Consider the following 20327-nt stretch of genomic DNA (forward strand, 5'->3'; position numbering starts at 1 on the left):
AAAAGCAAGACCACCACTAGCTTAGGAAAGACCCTAGTCCAGGTAGGTCATAATGCCATAATGATTTTATTATCCGTGCATAAGTGCCCGGTAGTGTTAATAGAGATCGTAGTATAAAGTCCTAATGTAGATCGTAGTATAAAGCCCGAGATGCACCTAGTAGCTATATTATATGAAGTCTGGGTATGTGATCTTATTGGTCGTGTACAGCTACTAAAGCGTGAGATACCAATACCCAAATGGGTTAATAAGTTGTGGTATGGACGAAGTTTTAGATGTACTTGGTCATGTACAGCCACTAGAGCGTGAGATACCAATACCCTTCACATGAGGTCCGATAGCTTGGCTCTGGTTGTGGCCGGAATTATTAGATCACATGATCCTGTTGAAGGTAGGACCGGACATTGTGACTTACAGCAGTGGGCATGTTCTGAACTCTGTGGGCGTGTTGAAGGTGCGAGCGAAATGCAAGCCTGATTGGAGGATGATTCTTTGGTAGGTGTGGCAGTGTGTTTAAAAGGCCGGAAGACGGCAGGGCAACTCACCGCTGAATGTGAGCGGCGGTCCTGCCGGCGGTCAGAGCGCACACCGTCCTTTATAATAGCGGATGTTACCGCTTCCTTTTGTGAGGAATGTTACTTGACCCCTGATGAATCTCCTATGTAGAGGAAACGCATAGGGTCTTTCCTAAGCTAGTGGTGGTCTTGCTTTTCCTGGTACTGCCTTTGAGAACACCTGGCCTTGGAGACCATTTCCCTCTCTGTTGGCGTGGCATTAGGCCAGTAACCTCAGAGGGGGGGGGGGGTGTTGGATCCTAGAGCCTCCAATAGCTGTTTTATGTGACAAGCAGTATTTGGAGCAAGCCACTTATTGATTTCTAGGGAGTGAGGGTTTTCCCAAGTGGAGTGAATTAATTTACCCTATCCCTTTTATTTATCTCACAAATCAGATACACTGAGCACGGTGTGTAATATTCATGCTCTATACATGTTCATTAGGTGCATTTATGTTATGCTCCAGTAACTGATACTCCCTGTCATTGTCACACCATTTTTTTTTTTGTGGTCATTTCCATTATTTTATTGTGTGGAAATGTTTCTGTTTATACAGAATCTCAATGTAAAACAATATACTGTAAGATTAGCTCTTCTTCAGGATCACTTTTGTTGGGGTAAAAAAGCATTGCGTCCACATTCAAATCATGCCAATGACACCAAAAAGTTTTAAGCTGGCTGGTTGCCAGGTTTATTTAAAAGGTTGTAAAATACAAAAATAACATAACCACATAATAAATCTTTGCCTGTCTGACACTTACTATACATCAGACTTCCCTGCCTGGCAACTGGAGAGTTTCTTCAGCTTACCAAAACCACATTTTAGCAACCTTTTCTGTTCACTTGTCTCGCAGGCAGGCTTCCTGTGTCCCCAGGCTCCTTCTGACTACTCTACGCCCTTTTTAAGGAGCTATACACCTGGTGCTTAATGACACTCATCAAAAGTGAAAGCCCCAACCCGTACTGGTAGAGTAGACTCAAACTTGTCATCTCATTCCAGCAACTACAGCCCTGACCCAGGTCTTCCAAGACCAACACTTGGAAAACAATTAATTAATTAAAACACATATCCTGGTTGTTGCAAATGGTAGAGGAACACACATACGACCCTTCCCCCATACAGCAGTGCTCACAGTACAAGAACATGAATCTTACAAAGTAAGAAATTACAAAAGAAGTAGAGATGCCAATGCAACCATGAATTTTAGATTTTCAAGACCGTTCTCCATTGAGGACAGGAGTAGGAGACTCTTGCTATATTTTTGAGCCAAAGTCGAGAATGTAAATGATTACTTTTATATTTTCTATTCCTTTGGCTAATATACACTCACCGGCCACTTTATTAGGTACACCATGCTAGTAACGGGTTGGACCCCCTTTTGCCTTCAGAACTGCCTCAATTCTTCGTGGCATAGATTCAACAAGGTGCTGGAAGCATTCCTCAGAGATTTTGGTCCATATTGACATGATGGCATCACACAGTTGCCGCAGATTTGTCGGCTGCACATCCATGATGCGAATCTCCCGTTCCACAACATCCCAAAGATGCTCTATTGGATTGAGATCTGGTGACTGTGGAGGCCATTGGAGTACAGTGAACTCATTGTCATGTTCAAGAAACCAGTCTGAGATGATTCCAGCTTTATGACATGGCGCATTATCCTGCTGAAAGTAGCCATCAGATGTTGGGTACATTGTGGTCATAAAGGGATGGACATGGTCAGAAACAATACTCAGGTAGGCTTTGGCGTTGCAACGATGCTCAATTGGTACCAAGGGGCCCAAAGAGTGCCAAGAAAATATTCCCCACACCATGACACCACCACCACCAGCCTGAACCGTTGATACAAGGCAGGATGGATCCATGCTTTCATGTTGTTGACGCCAAATTCTGACCCTACCATCCGAATGTCGCAGCAGAAATCGAGACTCATCAGACCAGGCAACGTTTTTCCAATCTTCAATTGTCCAATTTCGATGAGCTTGTGCAAATTGTAGCCTCAGTTTCCTGTTCTTAGCTGAAAGAAGACCGGTGTGGTCTTCTGCTGCTGTAGCCCATCTGCCTCAAAGTTCGACGTACTGTGCGTTCAGAGATGCTCTTATGGCTACCTTGGTTGTAACGGGTGGCTATTTGAGTCACTGTTGCCTTTCTATCAGCTCGAACCAGTTTGGCCATTCTCCTCTGACCTCTGGTATCAACAACGCATTTCCGCCCACAGAAATGCCGCTCACTGGATGTTTTTTTCTTTTTCGGACCATTCTCTGTAAACCCTAGAGATGGTTGTGCGTGAAAACCACCACCAACCACCAACAACCATGCCACGTTCAAAGGCACTCAAATCACCTTTCTTCCCCATACTGATGCTCGGTTTGAACTGCAGGAGATTGTCTTGACCATGTCTACATGCCTAAATGCACTGAGTTGCCGCCATGTGATTGGCTGATTAGAAATTAAGTGTTAACGAGCAGTTGGACAGGTGTACCTAATAAAGTGGCCGGTGAGTGTATATATATATATATATATATATATATATATATATATATATATATATATCGCCTTAGCCTTAAAAAGAGATTTCAGTCTCCCAACCTGAAGGTCTGTTTGATTTGACGGTAGTTCAATAGAATATTGAATACTTTAAAACTTATTTGCAAATAAGCCCCATCAACAATGTATAGAGAGAGCAGTCATGCTATGGAGTCTTTCAAATCTGAGAGTTTGAAAGACTCCTTAAAATCCCAGGTTCTGCTCAGGGGCCACCACTTTGCATTCCAAACATACCACAGGGTTATAGTCTGAGGCAGGCAGCCACCATTACCAAACCTCAGCTCCAGTCAATGCAGATCATTTCTAATTTTAGTGGAGGGGGATTTCAATCTATAGGACTGTACCTTGAAGATGAGTGTGCAAAGATTTTGACAAAAGATTTGGGGGAATTTAACAGGGGAATTTAATAACAGTACTAAAATTTAGGCAGCAGATTCATCTCAGGTAGGTTACGTCTGCCTCCCAAAGAAAGATGGAAAGTTCTCACCAATTCAGGTAGAGGCATTAAAGGGGCTCTATCAGCAAAATCATGCTGATAGAGACCCACATATGCGTGAATAGCCTTTAAAGAGGCTATTCAGGCACCGCTAAAGTTATATTAAACTACCCCCCAGTTTTACAATAATACCCTAAAAAAGAATGTGATCAACTTACCCATCGTGCACGGTGGGCGGGCATTCAGGGTCCGCCGTCTTCTTAATCCACGCCTCCTCTTCCTGCGATGTCCTCGGGTCCCGTCTTCCTCCGGCGCTCGCGAACTGACATTGCTAAAAAAAATGGCCTGGTTGCATGTGCAGTAGCATGCGGCTTCTACTACGGCTACTGCACATGCGCCCAGGCCATTTTTTTTAGCAATGTCAGTTCGCGAGCGCCGGAGGAAGACGGGACCCAAGGACATCGCAGGAAGAGGAGGCGTGGATTAAGAAGACGGCGGACCCTGAATGCCCGCCCACCGAGCTATATGTACATCATGTTGCCCTACTTTATAACCAATTATAGATATGGATAGCTCTCATTTCACATTTAAATACTATTATCCATAATAATCAATAGGATGCTTTTGTTTTTTGTTTGTTTTTTTATCAAGGGCAGCAGATAATGAAGTGAAGATAAAAAAATCATCAGGTCAACATGCAATACAAAACCAAATCTATCGTCGCTGCAAACGAAAAGTGAGGGATTGAAAAACATACTTGATTTAGAAATACATGACCTATATTGTGGAGTTTTATTATTTATATTATATTTACCTGTTGTTTTTTACACTGCACTTGTATCCTTACCTTAGGGAGGGTGAGTATAGGGTTAGGTTCCTGTCAGGGCATCTGCTATTTAGGGCGGTGTCCCCAAGTTAGGCTTTTAGGGTAATTTAGATTACCATTGTGTGAGAGGGCTATAATAGGGTAAGGGCCCCTTCACATGGCTGATACGCTGGCTGCTTTAGAACGTGTAAACGTTCCGTAGCAGCGGCGTCTAAAGCAGTTCCCATTGTTTTCTATGGGAGCCGGCAGATGCGCGCTCGCCATAGAAATGAATGGGCTGCTTTTTCCATTCATTTCTATGGGGAGCGCACATATGCCGGCTCCCATAGAAAACAATGGGAACTGCTTTAGACGCCGCTGCTACGGAACGTTTACACGTTCTAAAGCAGCCAGCGTATCAGCCATGTGAAGGGGCCCTTAGTGTGATCTTTTAGGCTCCGTTCCCACGGAGTAACGCACCGCGTGTTCAGACACAAATACACGTGTCAGAGTGTGAGCGCTCAAAACAGATGCCATTCATTTCAATGTGTGCTGGCTCATGTGCGCTACACATTGAAATCAATGGGTTAAAAAGCCTCCCATTGATTTCAAAGTGTAGCGCACATGAGCTAGCACACATTGAAATGAATGGCATCTGTTTTGAGCGCTCACACTCTGACACGTGTATACGTGTCTGAATGGGCGGTGCGTTACTCCGTAGGAACAGAGCCTTACCTGGGCTCCTCTATATTCCTTATGAGCTTATACATGATTGTATGGTTGTCTCACCCATGATGTCATTTATCATCCATTCTGCAACTTCTGAATCACAGCTGTTATTATATATATATTTTTGGCCACCGTGTCTATGTGGATGCAGTTTATTGCACATATCTGGACTTTATATTTTTGATATTTTTTAACTTGACCTGATTAAAAGCTATAAAATGTCTGATGACGACATTACATGTACTCTGAGATTTTCATTTGGATTTATCGACTTTAGTCAAGCAGAAAGTGAAAAAGAGAGGAAGGGAAGACGAAAAAGAAAATAAGAGAATCATTGTATGAGAAGAAGATCCTAGATGTGGACAGGGAGCCCAAAAAACTTGATATGAACCACAGTCTGCTAAAGACAGTTTTAGAAACATCTGATGGACCCATCAAACACCTTTTTGATGTTGGGTAACCCAAGCAACTGGGCACCCCCAGCCTATCACCACCTGTTTGTGTTGTCCTCTCTGTGCCACACAATCCCACCTAGTCAGTATAAATAATTCATGACATAAGGATAGCTGGAAAGCTTGGCAATCACTTTTGCAAACAAAGTGATATTCAAGTATATCAATAATATGGGTTGGTAGTTCGCACAGTGAGAAGGATCTTTGTCCAGCTTGGGGTTGACAGTAATGTTAGCCATCAACATCTGGGGAGGCAAGGGGGCACTTGAGGAGAAAAAATTTAATATTTTAGTAATAAAAGGGAGTAGTTGTTCAGCAAAGGTCTTGAAAAATTGGGAGGTGAAATCATCTGTTCCCACCCAGGGTCAACTTAACAGCTATCCCCAAATCCTGATCCAAAAAGTCATACGCAAAAATGGGAATGGAAGTGTTGCGGACATGAATCCACATGTTGTTTAAATTCCATAAGGTTCATGTGGCTCTTAAGATTACATAGTAAATGATAGTTATGAAAGGGGGCAGTCTTGAAGGTCCATGGGGGTCAAGAATAATATCACCCTCTTAAGTCTTAATATATGGTCTGAAAGCATTGCAGCAATGTGGATGTATACAATGTTATTAGAGAGATATTTGGTTTGTTATAGTATGCAAAAAAATAGATTTGTTGTGTACCAAAAACAAGAGCTATTTTTAGTCTATTAAGTCTTGCAGGTTTTTTCTAGTTTTAAGTAGCTTTGCTGATACCTGAGCCTTCACTTATGTGACATCTCAAGCTCATGAAGCTCTTGAAAGAGTTTATTGATTTAAAACAGTGACTTGTGTTAGGCATTGCTAACCCCCTTCAACTGGGCCTCAAGACTGGCACATGTAGCATCTATACCTCAGCATGGGGATGTGAACCGTTATGAAATTAGTCTCTGTAAAATTAAATTCTGTACAAGCTGTTTATGCACATATGTAAGCATATAGTACAGTATCTGGGGGAGACCATTTCTCTCACTCATTACAGCGCCTTATATTAATAGTTTAAAACTTTACTGTAGCCATAAGTAGATCAATTCAGGCAGGAAATGGAATAAAAGCTAACACTGAACTATCCTAGAATGTACACACAATAGAGGGATGGAGTGGGAGAGTGACACAGGGAAAGAAAATTTAATGAGAGTCTATCATGTCCCTAAGCATACTCATCTGCCACCACCGTGTTACAGAGTACATCCCCGTGATAAATAAAATGCCTTTTGTTACATATGTCACTTTTATAAATTTGGGGAAAAACTAGTTTGAGATTTTATGCAAATGAGTCAGTTGGTGCACAGGAGGTTGGTCTAGTTCAATATGCTAGGCTGTGTGTGATAGACTCCCTGTAATATAAAAGAGGAAGTACAAAATAAAGAACAGGACAAAATAGGGGTTATAGGGGAGGAAAAAGTCAGGAAAGAAAAATAGAGAGGAAGTGTATAGAAGAACCTACAAAGGTGTTCAAGTATCAGTCTCGCCAACATCTGAATGCTTACAAATGGAGCATAAATCCAACAAGAGCATAAATCCTGACTAAACCAAAACTCTGTAGAACTAAGCCACTATAGGTGAGTTCTGTGGAAAGCGCCTCTCTACTTTGATTTGGGGCCCAGCCATAAATGCAAAGTACCCCAGTGTCAATATCAGGGACACACAATTGAAGTTTCTTGGAATCCCTGGAATCAGGAGCAAGGCAATAGCATCAGACCCCAATTTTACTGAAACTACAGCTGAATGCCTACTAAGATTTCCCCCAAACGACCCCTACTATAGACATAATGGACATCAGAGGTCATAATGTCATGAATCAACAGCATAAACTTCAACACAATATAAAAAACTAAAAACCCTCTATTAGACTGATATTCTGAGAGAGTATCTGAGCAAACGTTAGCGGCAAACCAAGTAGGACATGTAAGGTTTCCATACAATAGTAAGAGCTATATTATTGGTCCTGGAATTAATCCCAGTATGGGAACTGCTAGAATGACCCCTCTACTTCCTCTTTTCATATCTTAAGGATCTGAAAAATGGCTAGTTTAATCTGTGCCTTGGAAAGAAGAATACACAAATGGGCATAAGGTCGCTGTCAGGTCACCTTCTTCCATGCCTGGTTGCCCCAGAAGCTGTAAAGCAATAAATCTGCACAAAAGGAAGATTCCTTATATATACACTACTAGTCAAAAGTTTGGGCTCACCAAGACGATTTGTGTTTTCAATGAAAACACACACTTTTATTTATCAAATGAGTTGCAAAATGAATAGAAAATATAGTCAAGACAATAACAAGGTTAAAAGTAATGATTTTTATTTGAAATAATGATTTTCAAAGAATGCTCCATTTGCAACAATTACAGTATTTGCAGCCCTTTGGCATTCTAGCTGTTAATTTGCTGAAGTAATTTGCTGCTCTGAAGACCACCATCCCAGAGTCGCCTCTTCATTGTAGACATTGACACTGGCGTTTTGTGGGTACTATTTAATGAAGCTGCCAGTTGAGGACCTATGAGGCATCAATTTCTCAAACTAGAGACTCTAATGTACTTGTATTGTTGCTCAGTTGTGCAGCAGGGCCTCCCACTTTTCTTTCTACTCTGGTTAGAGCCTGTTTGTGTTGTCCTCTGAAGGCAGCAGTACACACCGTTGTAGGAAATCCTCAGCTTCTTGGCAATTTATCACATGGAATAGACTTCATCTCTAAGAACAAGAATAAACTGTCGAGTTTCACATGAAAGTTCCCCACCTGGCCATTTTGAGAGTTTAATCAAACCAACAAATGTAATGTTCCAGATTCTCAACTAGCTCAAAGGAAGGTCAGTTTAATAGCTTCTCTAACTAGCAAAACTGTTCTCAGCTGTGCTAACATACTTGCACAAGGGTTTTCTAAATATCCATTAGCCTTCTTACTCAGTTAGCAAACACAATGTACCATTCGAATACTGGAGTGATGGTTGCTGGAAATGGGCCTCTATACACCTATGTAAATATTGCATTAAAAACTAGATGTTTGCAGCTACAATAGTCATTTACCACATTAACAATGTACAGAGTGCATTTCTGATTCATTTAATGTTACCTTCATTGAAAAAACCTGTGCTTTTCTTTCCAAAATAAGGAAATTTCTAAGTGACTCTTATATATATATATATATATATATACATAGATAGATAGATAGATAGATAGATAGATAGATAGATAGATAGATAGATAGGGATATATACTGCAATGCACAAATTAACATGTTTTGGTTAGTTTGCTTTCCCCAAAAATAATAAGTGATCAAAAAGTCATACATACTAAATATTGGTACCAATAAAAAGTTGCCACACAAATAAAGAACACTGACGTTTTATATATAAAAGCGTTACAACATAAAATCAATATAAACATGGTATCGCCGTAATTGTAACGACCTGTCAGACAAAGTTGCCATGTCATTTCCAATGCAAAGAGAATTCCATAAAAACTAAATGCAAAAAAATAATGATAGAATTGAGAGTATAATATGGACCCTCAAAAATGTAAATTAAATAAAAGCTAATCAAAACATTATATGTATCCCAAAATGGTGGAAAATGAAAGTACAACTCATCTAGGAACGAATAAGCCCTCACATAGCTATGTCGACAGAAAATATGAGAAAAAGTCAGTGCACTGCACCGACATCCAGTCGCGCACTCCACTCCAGATTAGGCCCAATAAATGGGCCTAGCTGGGAGGAGGGAGAAGATGGAAACCTAAGAACAGAGACCGGGCGCTGGTGTTAACCCAGTGTTATAGTAACTCCATGTGCCTCATATTAATAGCAGTTAACCCCAACATGTCCCTCACATTAACCCCTGTGTGCTTTACATAAGAGTTACTCATATGGTAGAGACATGGAGGTAATAATTAAGTATCTTCATTATTATTACCTCCATATATCTCACTTATTAGTAACCCTCATGGTGAGGAATGCAGGGGTTAATGTGGGGGACATGATGGTGTTAATTGCTATTAATATGAGGCACAAGGAGTTACTAAAACTATATTAATCACCCCAAATGCCTGACATTAATAGACATAGTAACCCCAACCTGTACCTGTGTTTTCTTTTTTTACTTTCACTTTGCTGACCTCTCCACTGCTCCTTCTCTACTGTGCAGGCTGTAATGGCAGGAGCTCGGCAGGGTCCATCTTCTGTATAGGGATAAGCCCCGCCTCCTGGGCTCTCCTCAGCCCTCTCATTGGTGGGCAGAGGGCAGCCAGAGAAAGGGGGGAGAGGGGAAGCGTCCTAAGAGCGCTGAACAGAGCTTCCTCTCTCAACACCTTCAGCTCCTGCGGTGGCTGCAATATATTAGGCTGCTGCAGCTACACACAGTGTCCTTGCGACATATGCTTTCCCTATATTAATAGGGAAAGTATTCCACCGCCAAGGGACCCCTGCAAGTGCTGGGGCCCTGGGCAATTGCCCAGTTTGCCTCCCCCCTGCCGCCGGCCCTGCCGCCAGTGGATGTAGTTTTATGGCATTTGGATAGAGGTGTCTGAATAAAAAGACTTCTTTTAATGTATTAAGACATGATGTTAATATTTTGTCATATTTATTTTTTTCTTTTGCTTTTTAACATGAACATTTACACATGTCATTGTAGGCATATGTATTTCTGTTCTGTCTATCTTAGTTGATATATATTCATGAAACAATCACAATGACAAATTACCATGTAAATACTTATGTATGCGTATATGTGTACCATGTATACTTTCTCCCAATTATTACTTGGAGTTATCTTACTAAAGTAAAAGTCGTGTGAATATTCTTTGCCACACAGAAAAGATAAAAGATCTCTCAGAATAAGCAACTATCTAAGGAAGGTTTACAATAATTTGTGACTGAAAGAGCTAATGTCTTTTTAATTCATTACTTGACATTATCTGTCAATTCTTTAAAAATCTCTGTGTAAACATGCCCTAAGAATGTAAGGAGCAACAAACAAAGGAAAGATTATCTTAGACAATCTGATAATTAACTGCATCAACTATGTAGGAAATTAGGTTTTTCTCCTTTTTTTAGCTGGAGGTGATTTGCTAAAGTCACTCCTCATACAAACGTTTATTTATGTCTACTGTACACTCACAAGCAAAGTGACCTAAAGAAAACAGGAGACAGAATCTAGTGGTTAAAAGGACCAGTTAACTCAGGATCCAAACAAAAAAGAATAAATAATTCCCTATTAGACACCCCACATCATCTCCTGATTTTTCTTTCTCCTTTTATCTCTTATCTTATATCATAACTAAAGAGCATGAAAAATAAATGAGAAAAACCATATACAGTAATCTTCTCTATGGCACATAAGCCTGAAATTTAGGAGGAGAGGGCAGGGTTTAGGCTGTACACTTTTTATCTATAGAGTGAGTATAGCCGTGAAGGAATACTTCCTTTGCCTACATAAATCTAATTCCTTGTGCTATAATCATAGCTTGCTAGGATTTCACTTTCAGGTTTCTGAGAAAGCTGGGTATCATACCAGGTCATGCAGTAATTGGGTGTCACATACAGACCGCGCTAGCACAAAATGTTGTTGCAGCTATTAGGGATTACTTCACTTCACTCACTCAAAAAAAATTGAATTTAAACTGCATCTGAACACAGTCCATGCACCCCAAATACATGCTGCCACCACCTATTGTACTCTGAATCAGGATCGATAGGAATCCCAGACACACATTCTACTGTTCCCAACAGCCAAAAGCACTTTAAAACGGTAATGGGTCCATAGAGCAAACACAAAGTACCATTAAACTGAATGATTCAATACCCAAGGAGATCAGTGCTGATAAAAATAAAAAGAGACAAGATGACAAGCAAAATAACAAGCAAACTTAAAAAAAAAAAAAAAAAAACACCCCCCAACCCCCCTCCCCCACCCCTCGGAAAAAAACTGAAAAGACAGAATACATAGTAACTTAGAGTCATTTTGTTCTTATGGAGCTTGGGGAGAGAAGATGGACTGGGCACCTGCAATTTGTCTGCTGGCTTCCATAGTGTGACAAATTTCCAAGGAATTCACAGTTTACGTAACTAAATGTTCTGGCTGGTGCAGACACATCCCTTGTCTAGGTTCCCCTCTCCCCTCCACCTTTCCTCATCTTGGAAAGCTGAGAAATGAATTGTTCCATCTCCATCCGGCAAAACTGATTGCCAAAAATGTCTAAGGCCACTGTCTGGTCATTACCCCCCTCCCCCCCCCCCCCCACACACACTTTCTTGTGCCTGACTGATTTCAATAGGGAAAAAGAGTTGTTAGAGCTGTAAAGGTTGCTTATCCAGAGTAATAATAATGGCATGATATCTGGTCCTATGATCACAGGAAGATTATACTCTCTTCCCTGAACTGTTCAAGACATTACTTATATACACACACAAACCAATGTAAAATGTTGATGATGTATATTCATAAATAAACTTCCCTTGGGCCTCCGATCATTATACTCTGAGGTCTGAAAAGGCCCCAGAGTATAATAATAGTTTGTGTCAATATCTGAAGCGAACGCTATGGGGCAATATGTCACATTACACTGTGTGAAGAGGCCACTGTGAGGCATTTTACTTTGTGCAGGGGGCTGCTAGGGGACATTATACTGTCTGGAGGCCACTTTGGTACATTATAGTGTGTGTAAATGAGGTGTGATACCATGTGAGGGGCAAGAAAGGGAGCACTGTGTTGTGGTGGTGTGTGTGGGGGGGGGTAGCATAAGTCAAAAGTTTGCTATAGTGCCCAGTCTTTGCTAGTTAGGTCCCTATTTGGCAGCTGAGACTCGCACTAACATTCTAATAACTGGGGACTGTAAAACACTTTCTTTAGCACTACTATTTAAACCTAGTGCAGCTATATTATTTGCACAACATCACAGATATTATACCGTGTTTCCCCGAAAATAAGACAGTGTCTTATTTCATCCCTTGTCGCCCTACATATAGGACCTGTCTTATTTTCAGGGGATGTTTTATTACAACCGTCAGTCATGCCGGCACTTCCTTAGTGGAGCGTCAGCATAACTGCCGGTTGTAGGTAGTGTAGTGTAGGGGAGGGGGGAAGTTATCATACTTACCTTTCCCATTTTCCTAGCAGCGCTGGTGCTGCTGTTCGTCCCGGCAGTGGTGGGCGGGGCTTAGCGGAGCTTTCGTGGGCGAGGCTTAGCGATCCCCACTTCACTGACACAGCAGCCGTGCTCTATGCTCCGTGTGCACAGGAAAGCTGGCTGCTGCCTCTTCTGTATGTCGGCTACTGCCTCTGGGATGAGCTGGGAGAGCTCATCCTACAGCAGCACGGACAGCAACGGCAGCAGCCGGCTTTGCTGTGCACACGGAGCACAGAGCACGGCTGCGGTGTCAGTGAAGTGAGGATCTCTAAGCCCCGCCCCCAAAAGCTCCACTAAGCCCCGCCCCCGAAGCCCCGTCCACCACTGCCGGGCATGCCTTATTTTCAGGTGTGCCTTATATTAGGCAATTCAACAAAAACCCCACACATGCCTTACTTTCGGGGGTGTCCTACTTTCGGGGAAACACGGTAGCACAAATCCTTTCAGGCATAGATGTGTGAGGTTTATTTAGCATTTTGCCTCTCAAAAATTATCACAAGCTTGGGGTAAAAGGAAAATTTGCCTGTGAACACAGGTTTCTCCCCATATTGGGAAGTGTGGATACCAAAATATCTGGAGCATGAGATTGGGGATCCACAAGAGTTATACACCGTGGTTCCATAGAGGAGCGCATCCTTTCTGAAACTTTTTCTCCTCCTACACATGCAATTCATGTTTTAAATGGATATATAATATAATATAATTTATACATACTGTAATTCAGAAAATTGTGCACCTCCGATAATAAGATCTGCTTCTACTTCAGTGGGCTGTGTGTACAATCACCAAAGTCTGCGAAATTGCAGGAGACTAAAGCTAAGTAAGGCCAAAAATTTCACAATCGTAAATCATTCAGTAGAAACAGTGGCCAAGACTTCTTGGACTTAGGTTTCATAAAATCTTTCAGGAGAAAAGGAGAATAGAGTCAGCAAAGGAAGCTGCCAGAAACCTTTTGTTATAGTTTCTGAAGATTTCTAAGAACCAATGAGTTTTCATAAGCTATAGAACTGAAGGCAACATCAGGCACGGGTGTTGTGGAGAGAACATCTCCAAGGCATTACAATACTTAAAGCTTATATACTTTCTTTTCCTTTTGAGGTTAGTGTGATGTGGCTAAAAGCAATTCTGAGCTGTTTCTGGTGAACTGATAAATGCAGCGGCTTTAAATATTTCCATAAGACCTGACTTTGCCATTAGAACTGCACAGCCCACACAGAGATAGCAGTCTGAAGCAAACCAGTAACACCGCACCCCTTCACAAGAATTCCAGGTATGAACAGACATCTCTCTACCTTTTTTTTCTCCCCTCACTACGATGAATAAGGAAGAATTCCAAATTTTGATGATCTTTGACAGTAGAATGAAATACTTTTGCACTTAATTCACTTAGTTTAGATTCGACCTGTGGTTTCCATCTTTTTCTGAGCTACACTGCAGCTTTAAATATTCTGTACTAGCTACAATACAGCAAGATAGCATGTATAAGAGCTTGTCTGATCACCATATGAGGGGAAAAGAAGAATATTTCCAATGTACGTGTACATCACAAATATAGCAAAAATGGTTAAGGAGTTAAAAATTTTCAGTTACAAAGGAGAAAACTACTGCAAGGGAAGGGAGAAGGCAGGAGTCCAAATCCTGATACAGCACATGCACAGAACACAGAACATTTCAATACCCATTTGTACAAGTTACATTTCAATGTTTAGAGAAATACATATTGTATCAATTATGGCTATGCAAATACTGGAAGAGCAAAGCTAACGAAAGGATACATTATTAGCTGTAAACCTCAACTGTTGACATAGATATGACCACCCTGGAATGAAATACATTGACTAAACTGTCACCATATTGTGCTAGTTTATAACTATAATGGCTACTTAGGATGTTCTTTCCATGCTTATTAAACTGCGCTGCACAAAGGGAAAGACAGAAATTCCACAATGTAAGTGACAAGCCAGAACTTTTCACAAGCAACTTTTTAAAATGATCGCTCCAACTCCATATCTGTGCATGTTAGAAAACCAGACATCTCTTCTACCGTACCATAGAGATTACATGGTTTGATGCTTTTTCCAGGTGTTTTATTCATTCTAACCAGTCTCTTATGAAAGTATAAAGTTGTAAAAAAAATATGATCCATCATAATTCTTACGCACATGTAAAATATGGGATAGTAGACAGCAAGGAATAGAAATTGACCTATCGGTTAAATGTACTGTGCTGGCTGGATGTGTGGGGTCTGTTACAAAGAAGGGGATTGAGTTGCCACTTCCATTTGCATATTAAGTCAGTTTCCTAATACAGATATTTTTAGATTGTGTTTTGCATTAATTAATAAAGACGCATCTGATTACAAATACATACAAGTGACATGACCTTCCTGTGCACCACATATAGAAAGTGCAATTACCACATAAACCATGGGCTCTAACTGATGGAAACAATACTATAACATTCAACATGCAGAAATGTACAAGAACCATATTGGTAAACTGTGGACAGTTTCCATATGTGTATGTGGACTCCTCTTCAGTCAAGTTTCCTGATTCTATGCATAGCTATAATGGGAGCATCAATCTTTACACCACTGTTACCCTTAGGCTAAGACCTCATGTAGCAAAACACAGCTTTAAAAAAAAAAAAAAAAAAAACCTGTGAAAAAAAAGCATTTTTTTCCACTGCAGATTTTATTCTATAATGTGTGGATGGGACTAGTCAGGATCCCATTTACTCTGCAGGTACTGTAAGATGTGGCATTTTTTTCTGCAGTGTTTCCACTGTGGCACAAGCGCAGCGTTTTTGCAACGTGAGGCTTCAGCCTTAATTGGAAAATGTCAAGCTGAAAACGCAGGGCAGTCTGCAGGTACCATGTTCTAGAATGGGCTTACTGGAGAAGATTAATATATATTTTTATGGGAAAAGATTCAGCAGAAGTAAAAATGTATTTATTGATATCTTCGCTCATTCTGAGTTTAGCAGTCATGTGGGTGGTCCCACACGTTTGTTGCATGATTCATTAGCTCCATTCATTGAAAACAGATTCTTTCACTCCAATTGTCCAATTGTTGAATTGTTTCAAAATGTTTCATAAGTTTCCCTGTATTAACATATAACTGTGTGTGATATTTCACTACCTTATTCTGTGGTCGAATTGGTTTCTATTCATCTCCCAAACACATACATAACGTACAACTGACGCTGGGTTCACACCTGCGTTCATGTCTCCGTACTATGGTTTCCGTCTTCTGCATGGCAGAAGACGGAAACCATAGACCGGGTCCGGCCATGCGCGGCGGTGAGCGTTTTAGGCTCTCCGCCGCGAAACCGGATTTTTTTTTATCCGGACACAGAGTAGTGCATGTCCGACTCTGTGTCTGGATTATAAAACCCGGTTTCGCGGCGGAGAGCGCAAAACGCTCACTGCCGCGCACGGCCGGACAGCTTTCTCACCCATTCAAATGAATGGGTGAGAAAGTCTCCTGCAGGCTTCCGTCTCCTGCATCTGTTTTATGCAGGAAACGGAAACCTGCAATAAGGACCGAACAACGCAGATGTGAACGAGCCCTTACCATGTATATTTCTGACACATGTAAACTTTCCCATTCTTAGGATTTTAATGTATGTATTTTTTTACACTGTAGCAAAACTTGTAAGATATTCTAAGGGTTTTTTTTTTGACAAAGCAACTTACTAATAAGAGCCTGGATTGTATGTGTGTCATAAAAAAAGAATATTAGTCATAATCATCAGGCCAATTTTAAGCAAAATTCATTTTTTGATAGATAGATAGATAGATAGATAGATAGATAGGAGATAGATAGATAGATAGATAGATAGATAGATAGATAGATAGATAGGAGATACATAGATATAGATAGATAGATAGATAGATAGATAGATAGATAGATAGATAGATAGATAGATAGATAGATAGATAGGAGATACATAGATATAGATAGATAGATAGATAGATAGATAGATAGATAGATTAGATAGGAGATACATAGAGATAGATAGATAGATAGATAGATAGATAGATAGATAGATAGATAGATAGGAGAGAGAGACAGATAGATAGATAGATAGATAGATAGATAGATAGATAGATAGATAGATAGATAGATAGGAGAGAGAGAGAGAGATAGGAGATAGATAGATAGATAGATAGATAGATAGATAGATAGATAGATAGGAGAGAGATAGATAGATAGATAGATAGATAGATAGATAGATAGATAGATTAGATAGGAGATACATAGAGATAGATAGATAGATAGATAGATAGATAGATAGATAGATAGGAGAGAGAGACAGATAGATAGATAGATAGATAGATAGATAGATAGATAGATAGATAGATAGATAGATAAGAGATACATAGATATAGATAGATAGATAGATAAATAGATAGATAGATAGATAGATAGATAGATAGATAGATAGATAGATAGATAGATAGATAGATAGGAGATACATAGAGATAGATAGATAGATAGATAGATAGATAGATAGATAGATAGATAGATAGATAGATAGATAGATAGACAGGAGAGACAGATAGATAGATAGATAGATAGATAGATAGATAGATAGATAGATAGATAGATAGATAGATAGATAGATAGATAGATAGATAGGAGATACATAGAGATAGATAGATAGATAGATAGATAGATAGATAGATAGATAGATAGATAGATAGATAGACAGGAGAGACAGATAGATAGATAGATAGATAGATAGATAGATAGATAGATAGATAGATAGGAGAGAGAGAGAGAGATAGGAGATAGATAGATAGATAGATAGATAGATAGGAGAGAGATAGATAGATAGATAGATAGATAGATAGATAGATAGATAGATAGATAGATAGATAGGAGATACATAGATATAGATAGATAGATAGATAGATAGATAGATAGATAGATAGATAGATAGATAGGAGATACATAGAGATAGATAGATAGATAGATAGATAGATAGGAGAGAGAGAGACAGACAGATAGATAGATAGATAGATAGATAGATAGATAGGAGAGAGAGAGAGAGATAGGAGATAGATAGATAGATAGATAGATAGATAGGAGAGAGATAGATAGATAGATAGATAGATAGATAGATAGATAGATAGATAGATTAATGCAGGCTTTTCCACTTGCTGTGGTGCTTGTAAAAGTCAGAACCGCTTAGTCTGGATAGTGTCACAGATTCACCTATGTTACATGGGTAACGTATACTTAGTAAAAGTTAGAAAATAAAAGGGCATTTGTCAAGAAATCGGATTGTTCATGTTAGAGTAGAAGCCTAGCCCTGATGTGATCGGATGCCTTCCCTTCTGGTATTACAGCAGCACATAGCCTTCGGTACAGTAGATCTCCTCTACCATTGTTAATGCCGTAATCGGCAGTGAAATCTGAGTCGCGAAGGGCAGATCAGCTCCACAAAGATGTGGGGGAGGGCAGATACCAGCGAAGCTGCTCAGTCCTGAGCCATGTGATATCATCAATACCACAAAACTAATACAAATCACATTATACAAGAAAAAGCCATTTTACCGTGAGCGCTGAGAACTTCTGCGCATGGGCGACCGGTCCCACAAAGACGATCACAAGTAAAATGAAGTTAGCAGGCAGCATCTTCCTCCTCCTCCTCCTCCTCAATGATTAGTAGATAGAAGTTCCTATAATAAGGATGATTAGACAAGTCCTCAGGCTGGCGGTGCCTCCTCCCGTCTGTCACTTCTCCTGAAGCCTCAGTGTCAGTTGTCAGCCTTTACCTTGTGACAGATGGAAGTTCTCGGCTGCTGGGATTGCAGAGCTCAGCCTTCTGCCGATTCCCTCCCTCTCTTATCTGATCCTGGCTATCTTCTCCTAGCCTTGTTGATTTCCCTCCTCTCCTTCAGGAGATCTGTCATCTGATCATTGCTTCTTGCCGAGAAGAGCTCGAGAAAATCTGCCTTGATAGCTGGAGGCAAGAGGTTATGGCAGCCTCTCCTTCTCAGGGAAGGTGCTGCTCCAAGTCACTTCAATTGACCAGATGATGGCAAAGCCCCCTGTGCTCCTGAGCCTTCTGAGTCCAGCCTTCATGCTCTCTCCTCCCAGACCTGCTGATTAATTAACCCCCTGACACTTCCAAATAAGAAGGGGAAAGATCATTACAGTCAGACTGCCCTAGTACACAGCAAAGTCAGAGCCTGTGCTAAGAGCTCCTTCTGCAGTCCATCGTGTGAGCACCACGTATATATACTACATGTATACTACATACTGCATGTATACTACAGAGTGCACTAATGTGGCAACCACAAAGAAAAAACACGTTTCTACAGTAATTAGTTACTAAATAATAGTGCCATTGCTTAGAGTGCCTTCACACTTGCTATTTTGATGCAGCTTTTGTGTATCTCTTGAAGCCAATCTCAGGAGTGGATCATAAAGTGAAGGAAAGTATACAAGACAGATACAATCTGCATCAAAATGAGATGTGTGAAAGCACCCTTAAGGCTAAGGCCCCACGGGACATCCTACAGCAATAAAAGCGGGAACGCATCGTGGTTCTTCCTGCAGCGCTTTTAACATAAAGTTTGCAGAGTTTTCCTCTGCGGACTTTCTGTTACAATTATATCTATAGGGAAACTGCGTTTCCGTAGATATAATTGACATGCTGTGATTTCCAAAACCACACCGATTTTGAAAATTGCGCAGTGTGTCAGCACCACGGTTTTTACCGCATAGTGGGCATGTTATTTGCCGCGTTTCCACTGTGGGCAAAACACGGCGTTTTCGTCCCGTGCAGCCCCGGGCTAGGCCATCCACAAGGCTCTCCATAATGCTGCACTGCCCTACATTTCCTCCCTCATCTCTGTCTACCTCCCAACCCGTGTTCTCCATTCACTCAATAACCTAACACCTCCTCTATCATCAGAACCTCCCACGCTCGTATACAAGACTTCTCCTGAGTTGCACCACTTCTCTAGAATGCTCTACCCTGGACAATCAGATTAACTTCCAATTTCTACAGTTTCAAACACAAACTAAAGACGCATCTTTTCAGACAGGCCTATCACAATTTCTAACGTAAACCCTTCCATACTATAATTAGAATCCCCAAAATTTGACCCTCCTCTGTCCCCACTCCCACATTACCCCACATGATATGATGCCATCTCAGGCTAACTTTATAGGTCCAAGCTTCATCCACATGTTAAAGGTCACCACTAGTGATGGCTCATAAAGTCTTATGTTTATGTAATGACAGTAACCTCTATGACAAAAGTGTCTGACCTCTGCATAAGCAATGCCGCCCCTGCTACCTTTTGTGTCACCCCCTCTACCTCATAGATTGTAAGCTCTTGTGAGCAGGGCCCTCAGTCCCATTGTTTGAAATGACTTTCTTTGTAATGTATCTTTCTGTCTGTATTTGTACCCTACAAATTGTACAGCACTGCGGAATATGTTGGCGCTATATAAATAAAATTTATTATTATTATTATTATTATTATTATTATTATAGGGCCCCACATTGCAGAAACTCAGCTTTTTTGTTTGTTGCAGATTATGGTACATTTCTTTCGAGTCAAACCCAATAATTGGTAGGGTTTGACTCGGAAAGGGAAATCTAGAAGAAGTACTTATAGTTCTACCTTCTGCTC

General features: G+C 40.6%; 1 protein-coding gene across 1 annotated transcript in view; it reads right to left on the minus strand.

The window, feature by feature from the left end:
* SMOC2 (SPARC related modular calcium binding 2) overlaps positions 1 to 18682 on the minus strand; it is a 240022-nt gene extending 221340 nt beyond the window's left edge. The window contains exon 1 of the mRNA XM_075267794.1: positions 18235 to 18682. Within this exon, the coding sequence (XP_075123895.1) occupies positions 18235 to 18315 (81 nt within the window). The 5' untranslated portion in view covers positions 18316 to 18682. The remainder of the gene's footprint in view (positions 1 to 18234) is intronic.
* Between the last annotated feature and the right edge of the window lie 1645 nt (positions 18683 to 20327).

Source organism: Leptodactylus fuscus, chromosome 3 (genome assembly GCF_031893055.1).
Source record: "Leptodactylus fuscus isolate aLepFus1 chromosome 3, aLepFus1.hap2, whole genome shotgun sequence".
NCBI lineage: Eukaryota > Metazoa > Chordata > Amphibia > Anura > Leptodactylidae > Leptodactylus > Leptodactylus fuscus.